Genomic DNA, 23,536 nt, shown 5'->3' on the forward strand with positions numbered 1-23,536 from the left:
ACCTGTCCTTCCATATTAGTTATTTGTGTTGCAGACATGGTTGAAGTCCATAGATCTAGTATTTGTGATTCTGTTTATTTTGCACATAAGTTGCTCAGCATAGAATGATTTCCTTATTACAGTAGACCACATGATGGTCAAAGGCCAAATCACTGTCTGCGTGGATTCCCAAATTCTTGGTCATTGGGTTTACCATAGGACCATATTATCAATATATTAATTTCCAGGGGTGGCCGTCTTTCCAAAATATACTGTTATACATTTTTGGTATTGAGGTTTAGACCATGACTCTTGTACCAGTTATTGGTCTGTGTCAGACCTTCTTTCAGTGTATTTATGACTTTGGGGGATTCTGTGACCATGCATAGTCATCTGCAAACATGATCAGTCAGAGGTCTTTGATGTTAGCCTTGACTTCAGAAAAGTAGATGTTACAAAGGACCAGCTCCATCACTGATACCTTAGAGGCTTCATTAGCAACAGTCTTTTTTATGGAGGTAGACTCCCCTAACATGACTTTTTGGTGTCATTTCTTTGAGCCAGATGGTGATGTAGGGGTTATATCTAATGTCTTGAGCTTGTCTACAATGCCCAAGTATGATATTGTGTCAAATGCTTTGGCCAGTGTGAGGTAGGCAGTATGCACCATGTTGCCTTCATCCATTGCTTTGTTGACCTTCTTGAAGAAATCCACCATGTTGAGAAGGCTTGACCTGCTCTTGATGAGCCCAAACTGGTTGGATCCAATATTTGAAGGTTTCCCGTGATGGTATTTATCATATCCATAATAATTCTTTCCATAATATGCTCCCAAGTCCATAACCGCTAGGTTTATTCTTAGGAGTGTATTGTCTATGTGGTATTTACCAGTGAAGCCTGGCATTCCAAAAGACACTGTTATGCATTTTTTGGCATTCATTTTCAGACCATGGCTCTGGCACTAATTACTATTTTGAGACAAGCTCTCTTGGAAGATATTAGTGCAACTGGGAGATTCTGTAGTTGCACTGAGCTTGCAGTCATCTGCAGTTTTGGTCACCTAGAAGCCTAGAACATTAGCTTTGAATTCCAAAAAGTAGATGCCAAAAAAGAGCAGCTCCAGCACCGAGCCCTGAGAGAATCCACAGGTGACTGCCCTTTTTGTGGGGGTAAAGTCCCTTATCCTTTTTATGTCCCAGCTGTGAGCCAGTTGACTATCTAATGGGTCACATAGGGATTTACTCCTAGTTTTGTGTTTGTCGACAATGCTGGAATGGGGAATAGTGTTGAGTGCTGTGGACAGTTGAGGTAGGCTGTGTTTATGATTTTCTCTCATCTATGGAGTGACAAAGGGAAATACTGCCAGCCCAGCTATCTGAAATTTTGTAAGTAATTGTATGTCATTTGTGAATATTAATACAATTTATATAGGAATGTAACAGAAGGAGATAACTGCCAGCTCAGCTATCTGGAATTTTGTAAAAAAAAATTATATGTTCATAGGTTGGGTACTAGGCTATCGGCCCTGTGGCCTATACAAGCCTAGCCATAACAATTCCCTGGCTATTTCTTCCCACACCATTTACTTCCCTGGACCCCTGTCTAGCAGGGTGACTGACGTGATCTCTGGGGTGAATTTCTTTTCTCACATCCAATCGTTGAGGTTCCTTTTGAAGAGGGCCAGAGAGGTGCTCTGCTTGACATGTATGGGTAGTCTATTCCAGAGTCTGGGGAGTCTCTGGGTCAGGAACCTTTCCCTCCAGCATGTTTTGTTTATTGTGATGACAAGGTTTAGATCTCTGGAGTGTGTGGCTCTGAGGGATTGGGATTTCTTTAAGTGTAGCATGTCCAACAGCTCTGGGTTTGACATGGCCTTGTATGTTAAGCAGAGGTCACCTCTGAGTAGACGATATGTGACAGAGTATAGCTGGAGTTTTGTAAGGCGGTCAGCATAGGGCATCTGCTTTAGGCCTGTGATTCTTTTAGTGAGGTATTTCTGCAGCCTTTCCAGTTGCAGATGTCTTCAGAGGTACATACCAAATGGGGCATTGTATTCTATAATGGGTCTAATGAGGGATAAGTATAGTGGGACAATGACCTCCTTTTTTCTGGATGAAAAGCCCTTAGTGATGAGGTGCAACACATAGAAGGATTTCCTGACTGTTGTGGCGATGTGGTTATCGAAGGTGAGACCACTGTCCACCTGTGTCCCTAAGTCTCTTATCACGCTTTCGGTGTTTAGTGTACTGCCACCTATATGGTAATTCATGGTTACATGTTTTTTCCCAAAGGGGATAACTATACATTTCTTGGCATTGAGCTTGAGCCCATGACTCTGGCACCAAGCATCTGTTTCTGTAAGGCCCTTTTGTAGAGTATCCACATCATTTGGGGATTCAATAATGGCTCCTAGTTTGCAGTCATCTGCAAACTTTGTTAGCCAGAGTCCCTTAGTGTTGGCCTGTACTTCAGAGAAGTAGATGCCAACCAAGAGTGGTTGCAGGACTGAACCTTGAGGTGCTCCACTTGTCATTTGTCTGGAGCTGGATTTGGCGTCAGCTACTTTTACAGTGTGGGTTCTGTCAGTAAGCCAGTTGGCAAACCATCGATTGACATAGGGATTAATGCCCAGCTTAGTAAGTTTATCTATGATTCCAGAGTGGGGGATGGTGTCAAAGGCCTTAGTGAGGTCCAGATAGGCTGTGTGGACCACCTTACCCTCGTCCACAGCTCCGGAGACTGATTCGAAGAAGTCAGTCAGGTTCAGGAGACAAGATCGGCCCTTCATGATCACAAACTGGGTGGGGTCCAGGGTTTGAAGGTTGCCAGTGTCTTTGTTTATAAGTTCCATGATACTACGTTCCATGGCCTTGCAGATCAGGCTCATCAGACTGATGGGGCGGTAGTTCTTGGGATCCAAGGTGGATCCCCCCTTTTGGAGTGGGATAACTGTAGCTGTGTGCCACTCAGTGGGCATGAAGCCTGAGGTGAGGGTATGATTAAACATGACACTTAGGTGAGGAGCCACTTCATTTTGTGTTCATGTAGTACACAGCCCAGGATGTCATCTGGTCCCATGGATGCTGTAGTCTTAGCTTTGGAGAGTGCGTTTTTTACCTGTGTGGATGTTATTACTGGAATATGGCAATCTTCCGGTATTGAGATGGGCCATTTAGGGGGTGAAGCTGGCACTGAATCGATCTGCCAGGATATTGGCAATATCCTTGGGATCAGTATATTTAATGCCATTCTGTTGTAGCTCAGAGCAGAGCTGAGCATTGCCATTTAGATTCTTGACATAGTTATAGAATGCCTTGTGGTTGTCTTTGGAATCTTTGGAAATTTTATTTTCGTAACTAGCTTTGGAGGATTTTATGAGGTCATTTGTGAATATTAATATGGTTTATATACAAGTGTGACAGAAGGAGATACTGCCAGCCCAGCTGTCTGGAATTTTGTAAGTGGTTGTGTCATTTGTGAATGTCAACATGCTTCATGTAAGATGCTTGTGCTACAACTGTGTTAGAAATGTATGTTATGTACTGAGCTAAAGAGAGAGAGAGAGAGAGAGAGAGAGAGAGAGACAGTCCTTGGCTTGACAGCAGCAGCTGGGTAACATCCACTCGCCGTGCTGTACGTAAGGAAGTAGATAGGGTATAGTAACGCATTCAGATGTAGATAGGAATATAGTAAAGTATAGCTTAGATGTGTTCTGTTAAGTGAGAGTTTCCTGCAGTGTTTTAAATATTTCCTGTGATGTTGAACTCTGAAGTAACTGTGTTTGTTTACTGAGTATTGTCTTGTTCTTTTATTATTAAATATGTTTAAACCTTTCAGTTGTGGCTGATCTGTGTAGAGATATTTAAGTTCTTAGCATACTTGCATATCTGTTTGATGACACTGTACAGGCCACTCCTGGATAGCCTTGATCTTGGTCAGACTACCATTTGAATTAATAGTAACATTACAGAGTAGGACTGGACACCCTTTAAAGTAGCTGATAAGAGTGGCTGGTGGCAGTCAGAACTACCTTATAGTCCGGGTAGAAGGGGGCATAGTTAGTAAACCTGTGCCAGCCTGTCCCAGGAGAAAGAGTGTGTGTGTGTTTCTATATAAATCAAATCTGAAAGTGTGTGTGGGTCAGCTACTTGGGCAGTGACATGAAGCACTGGTTGGACAGAGAGGGTACTGGAGATCTTGGTTTGGCCACTCAGCTGAGATCTCAACCCTATAGCTGTGCCAGTGGGGAGTCTTATTGGGGAGGGAGAAACCAGCCCCAGACTGACTGTGATCTCTAAGGGAAATTTCACTTTACTGTGTGTATGCTTGTCATCCTCCCAGTGTGTATGTTACCCACTGTTGCCAGTGGTGAGGATTGAGGCTACGGCTACTTGGTTACTGGGCCAGTGCAGTGGCGTTACACATGACTTTGGTTCTTTCTTGAAAAAGTCCACCAAGTTGAGTAGGCATGATCTGCCCTGGACAAAGCCAAACTGTGTCAAATCCAATGTCAGAAGATTCCCTATGCCTTTATAATAGCCATGATAATTCTTTCTATTGTTTTACATATGGACTAGTTAGAGTTATGAGTCCTAGGTCAGTAGATGGCTAACCCTTGTGCACAGAGATTAACTGTAGTAGTCCTTCTTTCACACGGTAATAAGCCAGTTTTGAGGCAAAGGTTGAGCAATGATCACAGGGGACCCAATAGGTCATGTTTCATGCTATTCAGGAGACAATCTGGGATATTATCAGTGCCCATAGTTGCAATAATTTTTGTTTTGGAGAGTGCAGTGAGGACTTGTTCATTAATGATAGACAGTGGCTTTATGGTTGAGGATATAATTTAGGAAGTGTTGGGGGGCAGTGGTATGAAATTGGAGGTAACTTTATCAGTCAGTAGATTTGCTACATCCTACAGCTCCACTTGATGGGTTCAGTTTACAATCAGTGCAGCACACTTTTGTGTATTGCCTTTGAGGTTGTGGACATAGCTGAAGAAGGCATTGTAGTTGTCCTTTGCCTGCAAGGCTATCTTTACCTTAAATTTATCTTTAGTGGACTTAATATGATTTTTGAGTTGTTTATGTAGTTTGATGAGGATTTTCTTTTCTAACTAAGGATTGCACTCCCTACTTTTATGCATAGTTTTCTTCCTTTTGTTGTATAACTTGCTGATATTGGAATTCCACAAAGATGGCTTGCTCTTTGAATTAGTCCTATGCTTATATTGGGTGGATCTAACTGCCTCACTGCAGTTGTTTACATGATGGTGTAGAGTTTCTGTGAACATTTCCAGGTATGCTGTGAACTTCGTGTTTTGGGTGAGGCTTGAGATTTTGCAGGGGTATCACTCAGTTGTAGGAGGTTTGCTTTGGAATAATTCCTAAATGTACAAGAGTTAGATGGGATGACTGGTTTTAGTTTAATTTTAAAAGAGGCAGCTTAATAGTCCAATATGACAGATGTGGACAACGCACCGATGTGGGTGCAAAGTTCCCCCATGTTTGTGAGGATCAGGTTAGGGATATTGGCACTCCTAGCAGGTTTACCGACTAGTTGGTCCAGAGCGTTTTTGTTGACAAAGTCTAGTAATCTTTTGGCTTGTGTGTTAGAAGTTGTGCATGTTTCCCAGTTTGTAGTGGGGTATTTGATGTCACCCACTACTATAGTGTTAGTTTCAATGCAGAATGATTTCAGTACATTTAGCTATGTGTCCTGGGTGTTTTCAGTCATAAAGGGAACCTATGGCTTGCAATGATATAGGTTCATAAGTACTTTGCTTATGGTGAGTTGGAGACAGAGTAGCTCAGTGAGTCATATTACTTGAGGTATGACTGAATTTAATGAATATTGAGACACCTCCACCTTTTGACCCTTCATGTGCAGTAGCTGGTTTGAATGTGTAGAAGGCATTATAGTCTTGCACTCGTGGGGTGCCCTGTGTGGCTTTATATCGTGTCTCTGTAACTACATAGATATTTCCATTCTCTAGCGTGAGCAGAACTTGCAGGGAATGGAGTTTTTTTTACTCCTGATATTGAACAGAAATACCTTCAGGTTATTTCTATGTTGGAAGGTTTATTGGGTTGGAGTTTTCTAAAAAAAAGGCAGTATGTTGTAGACAGAGTTTATTCAATACCCAATAGTCTAAAGGCAACAGTTGCAGACCATTCTTGGTTATATGTCAACCACATCCTCCCAAGCTAACAAAAGCTGTACTTCCTTTGTGTGACACCTGAAGCTAAGCCAGTTGTTAAAGTCACTTATCTCCTGCTCATACTGAGGTATGATCATTGTAGAAGATAGAGTGCAGCTCAGTGTCAGGCTTATACCAGCCGGGGATATGTAGTCCATCATGCCTGTCTTATTATAGTCCAGAGAGATATGTTTGGGGTCATTTACACTCATATGTACAATGACAGACTCACAGTGATACCTCTGATTCAGTGACCTGAGCATGTGCATGATCTGACAGATCCTGACCCCTAATAGGCAGTTGTCCATGAGTCTCTTACTCAGCTTGGTGCATGGAACATGTGTCTCTCTTAGAATGGAATCACCTATAACTAGAACATTAGCTTGTGCTGAGATTTGCTTTATGAGCTTACAGATTGAGGTACCATGCGTTGAAGTTGTGTCTGTGGTTGTGTTTGTTGCTTTGGTAGAATGTTTGTGAGGTTGCTGAGAGATCCGGTTGTTATAACTGCATCTAAGAGATCATTGATGTTTGGGTAAATTACCTTTTAAGGCCGCAGCATAAGGGAGTCTGTGTTTGGTCGTTAGTGTGAGTGGAGGGTAGAATGTGGTGATCTGTGTTTCTGAGAATTTGCTTGGTAATTGTAGTGGCCGTATGTGAGAGCCCTGTCTCCAGTCACAATGTATAATTACGTCTCTTGCACACTGTATCTGATTGTTTAAGAATTAGTTGGTTGTCTGTTCACATGAGATAATTGCTACATTGTCTCAGGATGCCCATTTCCACCAAGCTGGCTACAAAAACTAGAGGAAAGTGCTTATCCATGGTGTTAGATGGATTACAAGACGGGTTGTACTAGGTGGTCTAGAAAAGGTTATCTTAGGTCCTATTTAAGTGAAACTATAATCTTTAGGACAATACTGTTGGAGCATAGCTCCTTTGTGCACAAAACCTAGCCACATAGTAATTTAGGAGTTTGGCTGAGTGCTGTTTGGCTAAGAATTACAATGTTATTGTAATCTCACAGAGCATTGCTACCCTAAGTACAAACCAGTTGCTCTCTGTGCAACCAGGAGGTTCTTTGTAGAGAAACTTGGACTCTGTACCTCCATCCATAAAAGGCAGTGCTAACCTCTGCTGTGCAACATGCAGTGACTTGTAAATGTGACAACTTTGACAGAAAATTGACTGTTAAACAAATTAGCCCACTTGCCAAATACAACCACACACTGTAAGCTTTCCTCACTGATTCCATCCTTCAAATGAAAAGTTAAACCAATATCCCGTCTCCTTGAACTGGTGGTAGCTCAGGTAGATGTAAAAGATCCCACAGCACCCTGTTGAAACGAGTAGGGGAAGTATATCCTAGTAGTGCAAATATCATCTTGGGTCTACCCTGAAAAGAGGACACTAACCTACTGGGACTAGACAGGTCAGCAAAGGATAAAGTATGACCTAATGGTTCATGTTTTCTGAAATTTGAAGTTATATGAATAGGCAGCATTTATATTCTTGACATTTTTTTGTAACCAGCTTAGGCCCACTTGGATCAAGAGTTTCTTTTTACAGGTTAACCAAAAGCAGTGTCTGGTTAAGTGAGCTTCTCAGATTCAGACATTGTGTAACTACAGATTAAGACAACAACACCCTAGTCTACAGGCAGAAGAATTTTAGGAAATCATAGTCATCTCTATGTACTACACTACTAGACATTACAACACAGTCAGGAGAGCAGCACCCCCCTTATGATTCATTGACAGAAATCTATCTTCCTGACATGGGAAAAGAACTCACAGCTTTCCAAACCCAAGATGAGTGTGCTACCTGTTGCACCACTGACACTGCAGTGTGTTGCACATGTGCATTATAGTATGGAATGTGATGTAAGGTGGCACATGTAGTTACTTTGTAACAAACTGGAAGGTAGTGGCTGAGTCATAGCAAGAAAGAACTCCAAGTATCCGTTTAGGTGCTGGAGAAGTTCAGAAAATAAAAAGACTGTCAGTTGTACAGGTCCAGTCACCTCTTCCAATTGCCAGAACACAGGCAGAATAATGTTGCTGAAGCAGGGAAATACAAACAAAAATGAAGATTATTTTCCCTGCATGGAAGCCTTTTTGCCTGGCAGTTATCACAGTAGATTAAGGCTATGAGTTGTTAAGAAGCTGTTTCCTGTAATACAGGGTTCGATTCCCTCACCCACCATTTGCTTACTGTGTAACTCAGTGACTCTGAACAAGTCATTTAACCACACAGTTCTTCTGGGTTACCCATGAAATGGAACATGAAGCCAGTGGGTTTGCATGGTTAACAAAGTAAAAGAAAAAATGGCAGCTTTGTCTTGCATACTTAGAATGCGAGTTTCGATTGTATCTCTCACTGTGCCGTTTTCTACTGCTTGATAATACTGTTCGTGGTAAATTTTATGTGTGTGTCTACTTTTTGTGCTGTGTGTTTTTTTTCTGTGCATGTTAAGTATATATATATATATATATATATATATATATATATATATATATATATATATGGTTCGCTTTCATATAATTGAATTACAAGAAGCTCGAAATGCACTAGTACAAAATAACAATCTCGAAACAACAAAATCACAAAATTGCAAAAGCCCGACAGATAAAACAACGAAAATGGCCATAACCACATAAAAAGCTCAAAAAAACTGAAAACACACTTTATTTTATTAAACTGAAATGTCACACGAAATCCATAGAATGTAACTCAACAGATCCACACAAAGTACCAATAAGATCAACTTCAAATCAAAGAAGTGCCGATAAAATCTGCTGCAGATGAAACATAAATTATCATTTCCCAAAGTCCACCATACTGTAAAGGAACAGCGCTTTGACGACTTTAATCCTCCCTGCCGTATATGCACGAATCTCAAACATAAATAGCGTATCTCACAACTTCAATAATCTTGCAATTGCCATCAGGAAATCCAAATCAGAGTACGTAGATCTGTTTTGCTAAACATTCTCAAACTTCCCATGTCTACTAATTACCTTTTGTTTTTTTGGTGAAGGAGGTGCACCACAGCTCATTCGTATTCTGAGCTCATCTACCCTGTCTTCCTCTCTAGATAATACTCTCATGAGTACTGACAGGTCTATTGGTCTATGCCCTATCAAAGACTTAATTGTATGGTGCCACGCCTCCACGCTGTTTTGCATGCGAGGTAAAAATAACATATTCAGTCCATCCACGTTCCAAAAAGGAATGGGAAACAACGGTGGAAATCTTGAAAATCCAGATGTCCTAGTGCAGAACTTTCTAACCTTCCCTAATATATACCAGTCGCAAAAATATTTCGACAAGTCTTTACCATCAGTTAGAAAAATGGCTTTTAGTTGTTCAAAAGCACTACTAACATTACATTCACTCTGCATGTTGCATTTCACAGCAGTTCTCATTACCATCCACTTTCTTCCTTTTAGATTTCGCGCTTATGGGCTTTCGGTTTTCCGGTGTTTCGACTTTATAGTCTCAAGTAGTTGCATTTCAAAGTTTTACATCTTTGAGCATATGAAGGGGAACTATATATATATATATATATATATATATATATATATAAAGTGTGTGTGTGTGTGTGTGTGTATATATATATATATATATATATATATATATATATATATATATATATATATATATATATATATATATATATATTTATTTATTTATTTATTTCCAGTTTGATTACCGGGGAGGTCCTCTGGGACCAGAGGACCCATTTTTAGTGGAAGCCTTGGAAGAACAGCTCCAAAGATACAAATTACAGAAATATCAAAAATATAAATGATACATTGATGAGAACAGTTTACACAGGAACATTCATTATTACAAATAGTCAAGACAGATTGATTAAGGTTTTTCTTAAGGGTTATGCAGTGATGAAGCTACTCTTATAGAGTAATTTGGGAAAATGTATTATATGTGCACATAGAGAAGAGAGTAAGAAAACACTATGCATGTACTCGTTTTAAACTACGAATCTATTTACAATATGTACACAAAGTAGTTCAAGGATAAATAGCTCTAGGACTTTTTGAGTGCTAGGATTCACTCTTAGAATAGCAGTGTGGATCGTTTTTAGGAGGGATGAAGGCAGGTGCATTTCCATTTAGTGGACAGATGTTTGTAAAGCTGAATTTTGAAATTTTCAGAGTTTGCTATTGTTGTTAGAGAGGAAGAGAGAGAGAGTTCCAAGCCTTGCCAATAGTGAAAGAGAGGAGAAGTTGGCCAGCCAGACTGTTAGGTTTGTTGATAGCAATCAGGTTTTGATGTTCAGATCTGAGAGTTGTATTGGGGATGTAGGATGGAAGGATGTTAGCTAGAGCAGGACAATTAGCTGAATGAAATATAAGTCTGTTTGCAGTGGTGAGCTGCAGATAGTTTAGGTAGTTTGGTAGTTCTAGCCAGTTTAGAGATTGAAGGGTAAAGGCAATGATGGGTGGAATTTTTACTGTTGGAGGCAAATTTAGAGATTTTGTTGTAGCAGTTTTCTAGTTTGGAGGTGATAGAGCAGGACAGGTTGGTTAGGAGAGGGGCTCCGTATAATAATGAAGGCAGAAGGTAAGTAGTGGCCAGAGTGTGCCTGGTGGAGTGAGAGAGAAAGCGATTGTTCCTGTACAGCATACCCTGTGTTTTGTGGGTTTTCATAATATTTTGTTGAATATGTATGTCAAACCTAAGGAATTCATTGTTTGTAATACTGAGAAGTTTGGCAGAGGGAACCACTTCTATAGGGGAGTTGGTGTTACTAAGGACTTTGAAAGTATCTTTATCATAGGAGTAGGACTTTCAAGGGGGGAAGAGGAGAATTTTGGATTTGTTAGCGTTAAGGGAGAGGTGATGTTGGTGCATTCAGTTTTCAGTGGTTGAGAAAGCAGCTTGGGTTTTGAGGAGTAGTTCAGAGATGTTTGAGGCAGAGCAGACTAAAGTTGGATAGTCTGCGTATTGAATACTTTTGGCATCGGGGATAGCATTGTGAAAGTTATTAATGAAAATATTAAATAGCATGGGTCCAAGGATGGATCCCTGTGGTACACGAGTTGGGGTAGGTAGGAAGGAGGAGATGGAGTTTTTCCATTTGACTGCCTGAGACCTATCTGATAAGTAGCTAGAGAACCAGGATAGTGAGTTAGTTGAGAGATGCAGGTTTGAGAGGTGAAGGAGAAGGTGTTTATGGGAAACAGTATCTAAAACTTTAGAGAGATCAAGCAAAACAGTATAGACCAGGTGACCTGAATTTTGGGCTTGATTGACAGTTTCTAAGAAGGAGAGTAGAGCAGTAATACTACTATGGCCGGGGCGGAAACCATGTTGGTGTGGTGTAAGAAGATGGCTTTGGGTTAGAAAAGGCATAAGTTGGTGGTGGATGCACTTTTCTAAGATTTTAGAGATTGGTGAGATTAGAGCGATAGGGTGAACATTTGCGATGTTGGTGTTCTTGCCTCCTTTGTGAAGAGAAAGAATATATGCTGAGCGACAAAATCTGGGGACGTAAGATTCCTTAATAGATCTGTTTGTAATTATGCTGATTTGGAGTGCTATCCCATCTGCAGCACATTTTATGAAAGCGGAGGGAATATTGTCAGGAGCATTAGAGCAGGGTTTAAGTTTAGACAGAAATCTTTTTATAAAGTTAATTGAGACAGATTTGAGCTCAAACCTGAGTGCAGGGTTATTTTGGGAATTGGAGGGAGAAGATGTAGGGACAGATGGTTTATTGCTGGGGAAGGTCTTGGTTAGGTCAGATATTGTTTGTATGAAGAAAGGGTTAAATTCTGAGCTTAGTTCTAGGTCAGATTTACTAGGATCAGGACAGGCATTATTCTTGGAGCCGGGATTAAGGAGAAAGTTTATTGAATTCCAGAATTGCTTAAGGTTATTGTTATTATTTGACTGGAGGTTGATGTAATAGGATTTTTTGTCCTTAGTGATTTGTTGTTTTACTTGGCTACGTAGTTTGTATTGGAGCAAGGTATTGGGCAGTTTATTGTTTTGGAACAGCTTCCATAGTTTGTTCCTTTGATGCATACTTTGTTTAGTATGTTTAGATAACCAAGGAGCAGTATTTGTTTTTACCCTTTTATTTCTGATAGGGGCGAGAGAGTTTAGCTTATCTAAGAAGATAGAGTTGAAGTAGTCAATAGCAGTGTCAAGAGGGAGGGTTTTTTGGTTTTTCCAGTCCATTTGTTTGAATAGGTTTGAGAAGGTTTATGGGGTTAAAGTTAGTAAGATTATGAGTAAGAATGTATTGGTGTTGGTGAGGAGAAGAGTTGGTAGCGTGATGAATGAAGGCTGGGAGGTGGTCACTGACAGTATCAGGAAATGTCCCAGAATTAGTTCTTTTATTTGGATCAGAGACTAGGATCCAGTCAATAGAGGATCCTGGAGGGTTAGTTTTGTTGGGTCGGGTTATGTGGTGAATTGTTTGACTGAAGTTGTAAAGGTTGATGGCTTGGGAGGGAGAGAGACAGTTGATTTTGTTCCAGTCAATATTTACATCACCTAAGATGCATGTTTCGTAGTTAACATTAGATGCCCATTGGAGAATGTCTTCGAGGATAGGGATATTGTTCCCGGGAGAGATATATAGGGCAATAATACAGATATTTTTGTGTCTGTTTAGTTTCAGTAGTCCAGTTGTAAGTTCAGTATTTTAGAATTGAGGAATTGGAGTTTGGAGGGGAATTAAAGTAAGTGATTTGGAGTAGGCTATGTCAGAGCCACCACCTTTTTTATTTGGTCAGTCATTTTTAAGAATGTGGTATCCTGGGGGAAGGATCTCTGAATCAGAGCTATGGGGTTTAAGCCAAGTTTCAGAAATGGCTAGGATGTCTTATTGGTTATGGGTTAGCCAAGCCTGAAAGAGGTGGACTTTGTTGTTGAGACTCTGAGAGTTCATGGTGAAGATTTTCAGGGTGTTTGGGAGGGGGAAGTTGGGGATGGGTAATTATTGTTAGCAGAGAGAATGTGACCAGGGTTGGGGTGGATATCTCTAGCTAAGAATATGTTGTTGAATGGAAAAGACTTAAGAATTTTAGGTTTACAGATTGAGAGTTTTGTTGGATGTGCGGTTATTTTATGTGTAAATGTGTTGGCAATAGTGGAAAAGATTTTATAGTGGAACAGGTAAAACTGATTGGGCAGAATGATATAAGAGGAGATAAAATGGAAGTGAGAGTAAGAGTTAGGGTGAGGGAAGTTTTCAGTGGATGTTATTTTTGTTGGTGGGATTAGACAAGCAAAGGAAGAGTATGAGCTGATATAGCACGAAGGAATCAGAAAGAGAAGGAGGAAGCAAGGGGCTTTGAGTTGCTGGAGGACTGAGGAAAGCATGATTATGCAAAGGGAGAAAGATAGGAATTTCAGTTGAAGCAGAGAGTATGTTTAAAGATGAAGACTGAATTTGGAGAAAGAGAGAAATATAGTTTTGAGGGATGTAGGGAATGGAATAGTGAGGGAGATGTGATAGAGGAGATGAATGAGAGGAGAGAGAGGAAGTGGGTAGGTGGAGTGAATAGGCAGAGGCTTATGTAGGGTAAATTAGACTGGGTGGGCGGAGAGCAGTTGTAAGGTGGGAAGAGGAGCTATTGGGTAATTGGGCTGGGTGAGCGGTGAGATAGAGGAGTAAATGCAGGAGTGCTGGGGGTGGGTGAGAATTGGGGGCAGGGTAGGGGAGCGGAGTGAGCCCACAGGGCATACAGAGCAGGTTCAGACAGGTAAGGAGGAGAGAGTCTGAGAAAACAATCAGTGAGCACTGACTACTGCAATTCACCTTACTAGTAGGTAAGGGTGAATGTAGGTTGAGATAATCTGAGGTGGTGATAGAAGGGGGGGGTAGCAGAGGGCAAGATACTGAGGAGTGCATCAGGTAGACTGTGAAGTATGTAGGCAGTCTAGTAAAACAGAGCTGTACTTGGAAATGATATAAGGAGACAAAGAAGGGTAAAAGAGTGAAACAAGACTAGAAGAGGGAGCTGCCTAGAGGTGAAAAATGTGTAGGAGCTATGCTGGGGGTGGGAGAGAGAATAGAGATCAGAGATAGCGATTATGGAGAGAGAGGAAGGGGCAATTTATAGTTACAGGTGGCTATACAAGGCCAAGAGAACATATTTATGCAGGGCTAGAGAAGGGGTATGGCTGTTGGGTAACCTGGCTAGGTAGCAGGTTTTTAATACAGATAGGAAATAAGTGTGGCAAAATATCAGCTTTACTACTTGGTGGGGGAAACATGTACTTTATTGCTTCCCAAGGTAACAGGGTTCTGATGTAGGACAGCAAGTATAACATTGAAGAGGCTGGAATTGTTTGCCAGGGGTCCTTATTATCCTATTAGAAAAAATAGAGTGGAGAAAAACCTGGTTAATTTAGGTACAAGATACAGGCTTTTCAATCAGTACAAATATGCAGCACAACATTCATTTCAGAGAAAACAGCCTTCTAAGTTAAGGTAGCTATGCAAGCAATTCAGGCAGTAGAATAATCCTTAACAATAATTACAATATAGGAAATAGGCTAGTTCACATATTATTGTTAACATGTACAGTATAAGAACAGGCAGAAGCACAATAGTCCATGCAATAGGCTAAAACACATAAAGGACTGTAATAGGCTGTTTCCACATAGCATATGATTCAGCAATGCATTTATGCAGACGTATAAATACATGGAAAAACACACTATACCCAATATGGCTCCTAAAGTAAAATATCTACACAAGGAAAACTAAGCTATAATAACCTAGCTAATTCAGAGGATGCTGCAATAGGTAGTAAAGGATTGAGAACACAGGCTAGGTACTATTCAGTCCTCGCCCAGCACTTAAGTTAGTAGCAAGTATGCAGACCCTGTAAGATCTACCTTAAATTGTGGAACGCCATCCTATTGATAGTGAGCGTAAGTGAGGGGGTTCCGAGTTCTCCTGCTCGTACACCACTTAAGTATTGGATTGTACAGCACGGGCTTTATAGAAGCCACAAGTATGCGCTTTTCAGTGCATATTTAAGCTAAACAAGAGATTATTAAGGATGTTTAAGAAGCGCTGGTTGAATAGATTGTTAGAAGCGCTTTTGCACTGTGTAGTGGTTAAACCAACAGTTTCCCCAAGCCTAATTTAATGTGTCACTGGCAAATGGAGACACAGACTCACTCAGGCTATAGAGGAAAAAATGGCGTGGGAGTTGAAAGCAAGTCTGTTCAGCTGGGCGGGAAAAGAATAGCAAAAAACAAATGCTCACATTAAAAATGAGCTTAAAACAGGAAAATTAACCAAGATTGGCTTTGAAAGATAAAATATGTTATTCCAGGCTAGTTCCGCCTGTGTAGCCAAGCGACCTACTGATAGACAAAATGTACTGCGAGTAACCCTCTAAAGTCAAAGTGAAATACCAAGGGTTACCATAGCTCTGTGTTACAGGAGTGTGGTAGCATGCATCAACTCCACGTGGGAAGTGCAGTTGTAATTTGCTGTTGCATACAAAAGTAAGCTGGTCACTTATCACAATTTGTCAGGCTGGTATAACATTATGAGTGTTTCTACAAGGCAATGTCAGCTAACAATCAAAAAATACATGTCGGAAAGCATAAAAAAATGAAAACGGATGAAAAGAACAGCCCACAATATATAAAAACGACCTAGTCACTAAAATGTGTTTTTACAGGCTCGACTGGAACTCAAGCAATGACTCGGCATTAAAACAGTTTGCATTCTACACAAAAACAGCAAAAAGCGAACTTACATTGTTTGAAGGATGCTACAGCCAGGAAAAACGCACAGCAGCCAGGGGGTAATTCCAGTAGTATAGATGGCACCACACAGGGCCTTGGGAATTAATAGTCTTGTAGAGGAAGTGATGAGGGAAGGGGAGACTTGGTGCAGGCAGGTGGAATAGAGGAGAGCCAGAGGAACCTAGGATAGGTGATCAAGATTCTAGTGGGAGTATCTTATTAGAGTGTAATAAGAAAGAGGAGGGAGAGAGAAACCAAAGCGATAGAGGAGTGAAAAGGGTATCAAGAGCAAGAGGCAGAGTGGAGGAGGAACAGTTGCAGGATTCAGACAGGTAAGGAGGAGAGAGTCTGAGAGAACAGTCAGTGAGCAGCTGGCTACTGCAATTTGCCTTACTGGTAGGTGAGGGTGAGTGTAGGTTGAGATAATCTGAGGTGGTGATAGAAGGGGGTAGCAGAGGGCAGGATGCTGAGGAATGTAGCAGGCAGACTATGAAGTATATAGGCAGTCTAGTACAACAGAGCTGTACTTGGGAATGATAGAAGGAGACAAAGAAGGGTAAAAGAGTGAAACAAGACTAGAAGAGGGAGCTGCCTAGAGGGGAAAAAATGTGTAGGAGCTATGCTCTATATATATAGAGAGAGATAGGTATTTAGATGTATAATATATATATCTATATTTATATCTATATCTAATATATACATATAGATTTTATATATATATATATATATATATATATATATATAATATATATATATATATATATATATATATATATATATATATATATATAAAATCTATATATTTATATATCTATATCTAATCTAATATATATATATATATATATATATATATATATATATAGTTTACCATCAGAATGTTGAATGGCAAATAGTTGAAACTGAATTGGTTGAACACACTATATTGAATGATCAAAATATTGAAATTACATTAGTCTAAACTCACAATGTCAAAATTATCAAACTTGTCCATTTCTGTACTGTAGTGCAATCTCGGAGTTGATATATTTAAGTAGGGGGATGATGGAGCAGAGCCCCCCCACATGGGGTGTGCAGGGGGGGTGTAGCCCCCCTGCAAAATAGTAGAGTTGATCTCATTGATTTTTCAATGTAAAGATTGTAGACATTTTGACAATTCAATGTTTTGGGTTGGGATCTAATTTTTCGACCAAATGACAGACATGTTGTAATTCAATATTATGATGGTAAACCTATATATATATATATATATATATATATATATATATATATATATATATATGTATATATATATATATATATATATATATATATATATATATATTTTTTTTTTTTTTCCATTTTGTATGTTTATGTTTTGTAAGCCAAGTTCGGGCATGCATTAGACCTACTGCATTACATTGATTAAAACTAGTAACCAATGTCAAGTTCGAGCATACATTTGACCTACAGCAAACTAGACTTTTTTTTTATGTTCACAATATCAGACAGCATATTTGTTGAGTTGATTCTGCAAATTAAAGAAAACATTTCAGTTTTTTAAGATCTTTTTTTTTTTCTCCTTCAGGGGTAACAGTGGCTGCAAAAGGCTATTTTGATGCCCTGGTGAAGTTAGGAGAATTAGCCAGTGACAGTCAGGGTTCCAAGGAACTTGGTAAGTAGCAACATTTAACTCCTGTTAAATATGCATTTTATTATACTCTGTCTGTGTCATAGCTATGTAGTATAGGGTACATGAAAGAAAATACGGTAAGTCCATGAGGATATTAACTAGAAGAAATATTGGTTGTTGTACAAAGCTTCTTCATTAAGCAGTTTTCAGTCTGTAGTTGGTTAGTATGAAATGGGATGCATTTAGGCTTAGTTCAATGTAATTTAAGCATTTGTAAACTGTTTCAGTGGATAATCCAGCAGGAATCCTTTTTACTATATTTAATGATAACCCTGTTTTTAGTGGTAGTGGAGGAAAGTTGCAGTGCTCATAGAAAACCCACATGGACATGTCAAACATGCATGCTTCATATACTTACTGGAGGTGTGATGCAGAAAATGTAAAGCTAAATCACCATGTTACCCACATCACCCAGACTTAACTGTTAAAGCATATATGGCTAGTCTTTGTTATCACTTATTTTCAAAATATAAAAGTTTTAACACTCATTTATACTTTAATAATTATTTAATATAGACATTGCAGTCTGAACATGAGTGTTCTCTGAACATAATGAGCAGGAATATGCCCCAGATGAACAATAAACAGTAAAGCTTTGCATTCATAAGCAGTTAACACAGAAACAGGCAGCATACTGATACAGTGAGTAGCTTTTTCTCCTCACAAGAGGATATGGTAAGCTAGAGTTCCTTTCTGTGTGGAGGCTGTATGTCCTCCCTTTGTTGGCTTGGGTATTTCTTTGAGTACTCCTGTCTCCTCCCACATCTCAAAGATATGTGTACATGCATCAGTAACTCTAAGTTGTCTCATAGCTGTGTGTGTGTGTGTGTGTGTGTGTGTGTGTGTGTGTGTGTGTGTGTGTGTGTGTGTGTGTGTGTGTGTGTGTGTGTGCATGTGTTTGTTGGTAATTTAAGAAGATATAAACTGGTTCAATAATAGCAGTGTGTCAAACTGAGCAAGCCTTCTGGTATTTCAAGCCAGTAAGGCTCCATTCCAACAGAAGACAGCCAATCAAAATGCAGCCACCTTCCTCACCCCCCCCCCCAAAAAAAACTGAACAATCAAAAACAGGCACTCCAGTCCTTCTCTAGAATCCATGATCTGGTAAGTGTCAGAGTGAAGCCTCTGCTCTCACTAAAAGTTGGAATATTGCAGACCAGGTTCTTGGAAGCCAGTGAAGTCCTTGTAGTGCACTGAATCACTGAGTTTATTTGTGGTGTCAGTCAGGCCAGACAGATCTGATTTATTTTCCATAAAAGTCATTTATATTATCTAGTTGCAAGGTGTATGACATACATGTAAATAAGGTTAGTTAGTTCAAGGGATGCAAGGTCAGATAAAGGCCATGGGTATTCTAACCACAGGTATGGCTTTCCTTGTGACTTTTTAGTTAACATGTAGATTTATCATTAGTATCATCAACCCTCTTTTCCAAATTTTTACATGAGGTTAGATTATTGCATCAACTGCCACCAACTGTCTTGAATTTTGAGCCATCGTCTTTGTCAGCCTTGCCTGATTTTCACAGGTCTTCTCTCATGCAATAAATCTCTTGGCTAGACATCCTCATCTTCTCTTGCCTCATTCCTGTCTGTGCTAAATCTTCTTCCCAGTTCATGTTCTGCTTTCCTGCACTTGTAGCAGTCTGTCTCTTTGACGTTCTCTACAACTGGGACTACTTTGGCTTCTGGTCTGATGCCCTCATTTCTGCATCTGTCCCACAGTGTGCATCCTATTACCCACCTTAGGCACTTCATCTCCATCACCTGTAGCAACCTGCACAGATTTGCCTTCAGTGCTCAGGTTTCTATGGTATACAGAAGCATGGGTTATGCAACTGTTTTCTACACCTTACTTTTCTTTCTTGATGTGAAGAGTTTTTGGGATAGATGTTAAATCATGGTCAATGGCTAAGTTCACCAAAAATGTTAAACAAATGGCAAGCTTGGCTTAGTGCTCAAGAAACAGCTGGTATGAAATAGAAATTATTAGAATCTTATATTGGCTCTGAATGTTTCACCCACATACTATCATTATTAAAGGAGTAATACTAATCCAATTATCACTTTAACTCTAAGTAAAAGATTAATTACTTTGATGAGCTGATTTTTCAAGGAATATAGTTTCAATGTTTGAAATGCTCTTTCACTAAATTTAAATATTTTTAGATAGCTTCAGGATTTCAATAAATGGAACACAACCTTGCATATCTTTTTCCATGCTGTTGGCAAACTTGAGAGATAATCTGATTGAACTCACTAGTTCACTCAGATTAGGAGTGTTAATCACTCCATGTTTGTGGAATAGTTTAGTAAAATTATTATTTATTCAAATAAAATGTGTTGTTACTTCATTATTCATTCTCTACTTTTTTATTTGGCCCAAATTGAAATATTTGTTAAATTATCAAAGAAAGAAGTTCATTCAATTTGTAATACTCTTTAATAAAACATTAAAAACACACACAACTAATATAACTTTAAAAACACACACAACTAATGATAACGAAATGCGTAAAGAACTGTGGTTTATGGCTTATTTCGTGTTTCCAGTCATTCATTGGCATCCGTTTATTTTATTTTATACTCTTTAATAAAAGTATATTTTCACAAATCTTCAACCATGAAAGAACTTTAACAATGTCTCTTTCCAAACTTATAATATAATTATCTATAAAAATGACAGACATAGCATTGCTTTCTTTAAATATTAATGGTATAAATAGTCCGATGAAAAGATCAAATTTACTTCCATATCTAAAATTACAAAAAGCACAAGCTGTATTCCTACAAGAGTCTCATTTTAAAACTGATGATAATTTTACTTGGATACCTAATAACTACTTAATTCTATCTCATTCTTCATATAAAAAAAACTAGAGGAGTCTTAATTCGTTGGAGAAAAAGTATGGCTAATCTTCAGATTATTTACAACTATGAAGATAAAGAGGGGCTATTATCAATTGTAATAATAAGATTTCAGAATAGAATTTGGACTCTGGTAAACATATATTGGATTCCTGGAATAGGAATATTCACAGTTAAAAAGCAAATAGAACTAATAAAGTAAATAAGGGTATATTAATAATAGGAGGAGACTTTAACTGTATTCTAGATAACTCAAAGACAACTAATAAAAGAAACCTTCATCTCACTTGCACAGGAAAATATCTCAAGAAATGGGCAGACAACTTAAAATTAATTGATACATTTAATTTTAAAGAATCTAACTCATTATTGTACTCACATCGTGATTACAGATTCAACACTCAAACAAGAATAGATAAACTATTTATATCTCCAGATTTAAAAAGGAAAATAATAAAATTTTCTATTATTCCATGTCCTCTCTCCGATCATCTCTCTAATCCTTAAATTTCAAATATATTTTAAATGACTAAATTTCACTTCAAGAATACCAACTTACATTACTAAATTAAAACAATTTAAGCCATGGTTAGAGTCAGAAATTCAATATTTTTTAGAAACAAACCGCACTGATGATACAAATAATATAATATTATGGGATACTTTAAAGGCCTTTTTATATGGTAAAATTATATCCTGGTTCAAAAAGAAAACAAAAGAATGGGAATCAGAATTGTACAACACCCAAAAACAAATAATAGAAGTTAATACAAACATCTCTGATGTAAGAAGCCCTCAGGCAAAAAAAAAAAAAAAAAGAAATTGAGGAATTAAATAACAAAATACAATGAAATCCTAATTCATAAGATGAATTTGGCACTGGAAAAATTAAAATTTAGTTCACACTCAGTATCTCCAAAACACTTACACAACTTAGCAATGAGAATAAAAAGGCAAAATATGGAAAATAATATTACAGATATTGTCCATGAAGGGAAAGGTAATAAAAAAGTGTCAGATATAACTGATATTTTAGAAGCTTTTAAAGTTCATTATGCTAACCATTATGGAAATAATAAAAATAAATCTAATTTCATAGGATTAAAAACAAACACTATCATAATAAATAAAATATCTGAAAAATTAAAAATCGATATTGAAAAGCAAATCTCTTTCAAAGAAATAAATGACAAAATTAGAGAGAGTAAAAATAACAAATCACCAGGAATAGATGATATAATAATGGAGTTATATAAGATATTTCCAAATTCAGCAATTTCTTTGCTTCATAGGACTCTAAATAAAGTACAAGTTCAAAACATAATTCCACCATCCTGGAGGTATTCATTAATTACTCCAATAAAAATGAGAACAAGGATTCTTCCCTCAAAGAGAGAGGTGGCGAAGGCTAAGGATAAGGCGTATGAAGAGTTGTATAAAAGGTTGGACACTAAGGAAGGAGAAAAGGACCTGCACGGATTAGTTAGACAGAGGGACCGAGCTAGTAAATATGTGCAGCAGGTAAGGGTGATACAGGGTAATGAGGGAAATGTACTCATAAGCGAGGAGAGTGTGTTGAGCAGATGGAAAGAGTACTTTGAGGGGCTGATGAATGAAGAGAATGAGAGGGAGAGAAGGTTGGATGATGTGCAGATAGTGAATCCTGAAGTGCAGTGGATTAGCAAGGAGGAAGTAAGGATAGCTATGAAGAGGATGAAGAACAGAAAGGTTGTTGGTCCAGATGACATACCTGTGGAAGCATGGAGGTGTTTAGATGAAATGGCAGTGGAGTTTTTAACTAGATTGTTTATTGAAATCTTGGAAAGTGAGAGGATGCTTGAGAAATGGAGAAAAAGTGTTTTGGTACCGATTTTTAAGAATAAGGGTGATGTGGAGAGCTGTAGTAACTACAGTGGAATTAAACTGATCAGTCACAGCATGAAGTTATTGGGAAAGATTAGTGGAAGCTAGGTTAAGAGGGGAGGTGATGATTAGTAATCAGCAGTATGGTTTCATGCCAGGAAAGGGCACTAAAGATGCAATGTTTGCTCTGAGAGTGTTGATGGAGAAGTACAGAGAAGGTCAGAAGTAGTTGCATTGTGTCTTTGTGGATTTAGAGAAAGTATATGACAGGGTGCCTAGAGAGGAGTTGTGGTATTGTATGAGGAAGTCAGGAGTGTCAGAGAAGTATGTAAGAGTGGTACAGGATATGTACGAGGGTAGTGTGACAGCGGCGAGGTCTGCGGTGGGAGTGAAGGATGCGTTTAAGGTGGAGGTGGGATTACATCAAGGATCAGCTCTGAGCCCTTTCTTATTTGCAATGGTGATGGACAGGTTGACAGACGAGGTCAGACAGGAGTCCCTGTGGACTATGATGTTTGAAGATAACATTGTGATCTGTAGTGAGAGTAAGGAACATGTGGAGGAGACCCTGGAGAGGTGGAGATATGCTCTATAGAGAAGAGAAATGAAGGCCAGCAGGACTAAGACAGAATGTATGTGTGTGAATGAGAGGGAGGATAGAGGAATGGTGAGGATTCAGGGATTAGAGGTGGTGAAGGTGGATGAGTTTAAGTACTTGGGATCAACAGTTCAGAGTAATGGTGAGTGTGGAAGAGAGGGGAAGAAGAGAGTACTGGGAGGATGGAGTGGGGGGAGAAGAGTATCAGGAGAGATTTGTGACAGACGAGTACCAGTAAAAGTGAAAGGGAAGGTCTACAAGAGGGTAGTGAGACCAACTATGTTATTTGGGTTGGAGACAGTGGCATTGACAAAAAGGCAGGAGTCGGAGCTTAACGTGGCAGAGTTGAAGATGTTAAGATTTGCACTGGGTGTGACGAGGATGGACAGGATTAGGAATAAGTATATTAGAGGGTCGGCCCAGGTTGGAAGGTTTGGAGACAAAGCCAGAGAGGCAAGATTACATTGGTTTGGACATGTACTGAGGAGGGATGCAGAGTATATTGGGAAAAAGATGCTAAGGATGAAGCTGCCAGGTAAAAGGAAAAGAGGGAGGCGTAAGATAAGGTTTATGGATGTGGTGAGAGAGGACATGCAGGTGGCTGGTGTGAC

At 39.0% G+C, this 23,536-nt stretch overlaps 1 protein-coding gene across 2 annotated transcripts in view; it reads left to right on the top strand.

Annotated features, from left to right (window-relative positions):
• The window catches only part of LOC122808740 (brain-specific angiogenesis inhibitor 1-associated protein 2-like), a 1,062,100-nt gene that overhangs the window by 307,432 nt on the left and 731,132 nt on the right, over positions 1–23,536 (top strand). For both annotated transcript variants that reach the window (XM_044079751.1, XM_044079760.1), the window contains exon 4: positions 17,493–17,579. In XM_044079751.1, the coding sequence (XP_043935686.1) occupies positions 17,493–17,579 (87 nt within the window). The remainder of the gene's footprint in view (positions 1–17,492; positions 17,580–23,536) is intronic.

This window comes from Protopterus annectens, chromosome 1.part1 (assembly GCF_019279795.1).
Source record: "Protopterus annectens isolate FY-2018-M chromosome 1.part1, PAN1.0, whole genome shotgun sequence".
Classification (NCBI taxonomy): domain Eukaryota; kingdom Metazoa; phylum Chordata; order Ceratodontiformes; family Protopteridae; genus Protopterus; species Protopterus annectens.